Source organism: Gavialis gangeticus, unplaced genomic scaffold, assembly GCF_001723915.1.
Source record: "Gavialis gangeticus isolate Ggan-Ray unplaced genomic scaffold, GavGan_comp1, whole genome shotgun sequence".
Taxonomy (NCBI): domain Eukaryota; kingdom Metazoa; phylum Chordata; order Crocodylia; family Gavialidae; genus Gavialis; species Gavialis gangeticus.
This window is the reverse complement of record NW_017728994.1, coordinates 62,743,845-62,749,559: the sequence shown is the minus strand read 5'-3', so window position 1 is coordinate 62,749,559 and position 5,715 is coordinate 62,743,845. Positions and strand designations below refer to the sequence as shown.

The following is a 5,715-nucleotide window of genomic DNA, read 5'->3' as shown; positions in this document are numbered from 1 at the left end:
TTTTTTTTTCTTTTTTTTTTTTTTAATAGGTCAACAGTGAACTCTTCCCAACTATTATGAAAATGAAAATAATAGACTTAATGAAACCCAAAAGAAGGAACAGCTGAACAAGTGCAGCAGTAAACATGAAGTCCTTTAAAAAAATAAATATTAGGTTATAATAGATACCCACAGAAAAAAGAAACATTTAACCACCCATGCAGCACTCTTAAAAGTTTTACTTTTACATTTCAGGAATTAATTTAGAGTTGCATCTAATTTAGTATTGTTTGTAAATTATAGTTGAGCTTATTTTGGGCCTCTCTGCTTACCAGCTCTGTGCCGACTTCGGCGTGAGATAAGCGCAACCAGAAATCGTGGGTGAATGTCATCTACACAAGTTGACTCCTGAGGCGGCGTCTCTGGACTGCTTTTCTCATCATCGGATGACTCATTGTAATTAACTACAAGCTCTTCAATCTGTACAAATCCCTGAATGATGGGTATAATCCAGAAGTCTACTTCATCATTCTGTAAATTACAAAATATTACATTAACAGTTGTACTTTTATGGTGGGGGAGAGGATTGGGGGACACCCTAAGTATTTGCTCAATGTGTAGAGACTTCTGATATTTATTATTATAACAGGAATGCCTGGTGTTATTCTACGTCTGAAAATATCTTCTCAATATCTAATCCAGTCCAACCAAAATTCAGACTCCCTTGTCTCATCATTTAGTTTCTTCTAAAGGCTGTGATGCTTTTAATTAGTTAAATCAAAGGACTTTTTGTTTAGGATGGATGAAGAGCAAGAGTAGAAAGTTATATGGTGTATTAAGAAGTGTGCCCTTTTTATTAATGAAAGTTACACTTTTACATGGATTTTATATATTTGCTCTTTTGACAGTAGTCAGATACGTTCTTTTGCTTAAAGGCTCATTGACTAAAGTTAACTAAAATTAGTACCAAATACTTCTAGGATTTTATTCGTGTCATAATGGAAAGACTCCACTCTGCCCTTCCAGATGCAAAATACCTAAAAGCATATGGGAAAAAGCAGCATAACTGAATTTACAACTTGCTTGGGAAATTAGGTTGTTTTTCTTATCTTGTGATGGGCTTCTACATAAGCCATCAATTCAAAACAGTGTCCCACAACATTCTGGCTTCTCCTGCCTAAATTCTCACCTAGCACACAGTCAAAAAAGTTTGCCTTGAAAATTAGAACAATATTGTCATTCTCCCTTATCAGTAAGTTCACCAATTTCTTCAGTTTGAGCAATTTAACTGGCAAGAGACAGAAAAAGAAAAATACACAGCAAGAAGCTTTTCGGCCTATATAGATTTTGTCTATAAATCTTACTTAAAACAGCAAAGAATGATTGCTTCTATGCTGTCCAAAAAGAAACCATACCCCTTTAATTATAGTCAGACTGTAGAAATACTGTAGAAACTAGATATATTACATAGTTGAATAGCTAGATTGACTGGTAAAAGTTCCTTAAAATTATGTTACTTTCTCCAATTCTTAAATCAAAAATATCTAATTTGTGATTAGATCCATAGACCAGTACTGCATCCCTCATCCAGCCCATGTGGCTAGACAAGTTTGACACTCCTGGTTTAAAGCATTCACCACTTGCTACTAATATCTTGGATGAAACTATTCTCTCATAAAAGGAAAATACCATCTCTTGACCCTTGTAGTACCACTACTTGAGCTGAGAACAGAAACATTTGTTTAAAAAGTACAAATCCAAAGTGAACATTAGGAGATGTGATATATTTTATTAGACCAACCAAATAGTTTGTGCCTAAAAGCTTGCAAAGAACAATTCTTCCAACTACTTAGTTGGTCTAATAAAAGATACCACATCTACCCAAAGAACCTTGTCTGCCGATCTCCTTAGACTAACATAGCTACAACCAACACTAAAGCGAAATTTTTACTTTGATTCTTTCATGTTCACTTTGCTTGCTCTGAAAGTTCTGTTTTGTTGTAGTACGAAAAATAGCCCATAGCTTGTTTCAAAGGTGAATATGTATTACTCTTTAGGGTCTCCTGCTTGATTTAATTCTTCATTAAAATACAAAATTCAAATGATCTGCCAAGTGGAAGAATGAAGAATATCTTTCCCAGGCAAGGATGGAGAAAACTGCTGTAATTAAATTGAATTAAGATATGCATACTAAAATTTCTAACATCCGTAATAAATGTTCACTGTTGCTCAGATAACAGATGAAACCACCTTTAATTGTCATGGTGGTTTACCAACCAAGCTCTATTCTCACAGAAGTTTCCAGAAAAACACTATCTCCTTTATTAGCACCATCTTAGACTAAGAACAGACACTACACATAAAATTGGATAAGTGATCAGAAACTGATTTAAACTTGTAACAGAACAGACGTCCAGTGCACACACGGCAATTTCAAAATGGCCAAAACCAGTTTGAGATAAACCTGGCTGAACGTAGTATCAGACTTAACTGATTTCAGTCAAACCGGTTTATGCAATGTCTGTCTCAGACCCCTCCCTGGTTTAACTTAAACCAGAGTTATCCCCCAGCATTCCAGATGCTTTGCAGCCCTGGGCAGGGCTCTCTGTTCCAATGCAGGACTGGCTCCCCCCCTCTGCTCCCTGGCTGGAGCTCCAGCAATCTCTGCCTGGCTTCCCCCCAGCTCCACCCACCCCACCACTCCCTGCTCAAGTAGGGATTACCCGCATCCCCTCTCCCACAGCACAGACATAGCCAGCACGTGTTATGCTAGCTAATACTGAGAGGTGTCTGTGTAAGGCAGACAAGACAGTGTCCGCTTACAAATTTTTGGAGCTAAATCAACAGGTCAGCTGGTAATGTCCCTCCGTTCCTTCCTTGTTGTTTAAGAAGAGCTTGAACTAATGGGAAAGGCTTCTGTTTTCTTGATGGGGTGCTAAACAGTGTTATCAACTCACATGTCAGGAGTAGCGAAGGAGGGGGATCCCCTCCCTAATTAGAGCATCCTGCCAGAACCTGGCCACACCCTCCCCCCTGTTCAGCAGTGTAGAAGAGAAGGGAGGATTGCACTAACCCCACCACCACCACTACCACCACTGACCTCTAGCCTAAGGCACTGCAGGCATGTGTCTGCATTTTCTCAGCCCAGATGGAACGTCTGTGCACTTGCAAACTGGTTCAGCCTAGCCAAGTTAGACTGACCTACAAAGATTGAATCTATTCAGGCTCAGGCTTTTTAAATGTCTGTCCCTAGCCTTAAAGATTAATGCAACTAACCACCTCTCTCTACTGGTACCGGGGGGCGGGGGGGCAGTAAAAAAAAAAAATCAGCTTTCTTCACTTTTGTAAAATTCATCTCTTCCCACATTAACAATAATTTACTTTGTCTGGCTCTTTGGAATCATTGTCAACAACGAAAATGTTTTCAGTAAAAGGACCCTGTCAAGAGAAAGTGCCCCAAGAATTACATGTTTCATTCATCTTTTGAATTAAGCTCTTACAAACAGAAGAGTTTCAGATCAAGTGTACAGCGATCAAAATTAGTATCTGAAAATGTCCTGAAGTGTCTAGCAAGCCCAAATATGTCACCTTTACCAGAAGAAAATCTTTGTGCTTTATTATACATGTTGACCTTTTAAATAGTTGGGAACTCTGCTATTCTACTACAGTAATCTTGAAAATTTAGGTTAGTATCTTAAATATAAGAAATGCTTCATTAAAAAGTGGGTTATGCCCCACCTTCAAGGCAAGTCCATTACTCGTAAAAATTAACATTAACACAACAGTTCCCAGATGCTATCTGCACTATAAGTAACACGGGTAACAGCCTTCCTCTTGAAAAAGTCTCATCTCTCAAGCTGGAAAAAAGTATTTTAAAATTTCAAAGTTCTTCACAGAAGGGAAAGGCTGGAAAAATGGTCTTGAGCAAACAGAAGCTGAAGTAGAATCCAGGCTCCCCAATTCCCCAGGCAGCTGGCTTGTCAGGTCAGTTCTGTCATAAAGCATGCATAATACTATTCTGTGCTGCTGAATTGGAACCCATTCCTACACATGCCTGATATGGACAGGATACTTCAAACTGGCCACCTGCCAGACAGGCAGTTGGTGAGCCTGCCAGCCAGCTACCTCACTCCAAAAGGTAAGACAGGAGCAGGCCAGCTGTTAAGATGCCTGGAGGCTGGTGAATAGTCCAACTACTGAGCTGTCCAGCACACTGATTTCCAAGGAAAGCAGAAAATCATGGACATTCTCCTACTCAAGAAAAAAATCTCTTTCTAATCAGCTCTGAACACACATTTTACGTAAGTGACAAGTTACTCACACCAATATTTATGAGATCCTGAATCATGTGTTTGTTCCAAAAGAATCTGTCATCAACCTGCAAGAGAGTAAAAATTGCAGTATTTTTAATGAGGTTGTGCAGAGCTTCTCAGTTAAGTCACAGGAGAGACTGTCCATTAGTCAGTCACCACCTGTGCATAGTTATATCCAGTTCCCACCTCTTTGCTTTTTGCTATCTGAAATAGAGAGAAAAAGAGCTCAGGACATGCTCTCATTATTTTTGCTCTCTGCACTAGGAAGAAGCCCACAGTAGGACCAAAATCTTAGTCAGTGTAAATCAGAATTACACAGATGATCTGACCAGTCCAATTGCCAAATGAATACCAGTAGAACTTGGAGCACATAATTAATCTATATTCAGGATACAAATTTACTTCATAGGATTGCTGTGCAAAATACTTACTTTCCTCCAGAGTGGCAAATCAGTTTTCTCACATGCACTTTGCCTCTGTACAGAGTTTGTTAGGTCATAAGTCAGACTGTAGTAGAAGGAGTCTGAATCCATGAACATTTTGAATAGTTCCTCCAATAATCTCTTCTCCAGCTTCTCTTTCTCTTTACTTTCTTTAATCTTCAAGAAAGAATAGTATATCCTTTTCAGTAAGTTCATGTTATATCCTTTTCAATAAATCAAGTTACAGACTGGCACACAGAGCCTAAGAGATATATTCTCAGTGGAAGGCACCAGAAAGTGCTGATCAAAATACAAGAAAGATCAAAATACTTCAATAAAACAGAGCGTTTCATTCTTCATAGAGATACTGGGCACAAAGCCATCGTGCATTTCATGAATCACAAAACACTTCTGCTAAGACCAGTTTCCAGAAAGCAGTACAAGCAGCATGGACATGGGCAGAAATGTAAAACTGGAAGTGATCTGGGAAATTCTGAAAAGTACTGATCAACCAAGATGTTTTGCTAAATCAGATTTCTGCCATCTAGTACAGGGCATACCTTAGAGATCTCAAACTGAGTGGAACACAATCTTCAAAACGCCAAAGTCAAAACGCTTTGAAAAGTCACACAAAATTAAATGGTTCCTCACCTTCTTTTTATTTGGAGCAGACACATTTGATTTAATTTGAGTGAGGGTCTTAAGTAGAAATTTGGTGTCATCTGGAGACTGTGTAATCTTCTCTGGCTTGTTTATTCCAAAATGATGCTTTTTACAGAGCTAAGTAGTAAAGAGAGTGAATCGGTTAAAGTTAACACTTCATGCTTATCTCCAGAGCAAATGTAAAACCTATGCCTTTAATTAAAATATATTTTTCTCTCATCCTGAAATATACCAATTGCTCCAAAATCATGCAGATGTTTCAGCTACAGAGGAGCAGCCTGTAATGGTATCCTCTGACTGATAAACAGCTACATCTGTTTAGACTGGGGGGGGGGGGG

At 38.7% G+C, this 5,715-nt stretch overlaps 1 protein-coding gene across 1 annotated transcript in view; it reads right to left on the bottom strand.

Annotated features, from left to right (window-relative positions):
- The window catches only part of INPP5F (inositol polyphosphate-5-phosphatase F), a 120,628-nt gene that overhangs the window by 33,026 nt on the left and 81,887 nt on the right, over positions 1-5,715 (bottom strand). Inside the window, exons 4-7 of the mRNA XM_019502916.1 lie at positions 5,366-5,494; positions 4,724-4,891; positions 4,301-4,357; positions 312-510 (exon numbers count right to left, since the gene is read on the bottom strand). Coding sequence (XP_019358461.1) covers positions 312-510; positions 4,301-4,357; positions 4,724-4,891; positions 5,366-5,494 — 553 coding nt within the window. The remainder of the gene's footprint in view (positions 1-311; positions 511-4,300; positions 4,358-4,723; positions 4,892-5,365; positions 5,495-5,715) is intronic.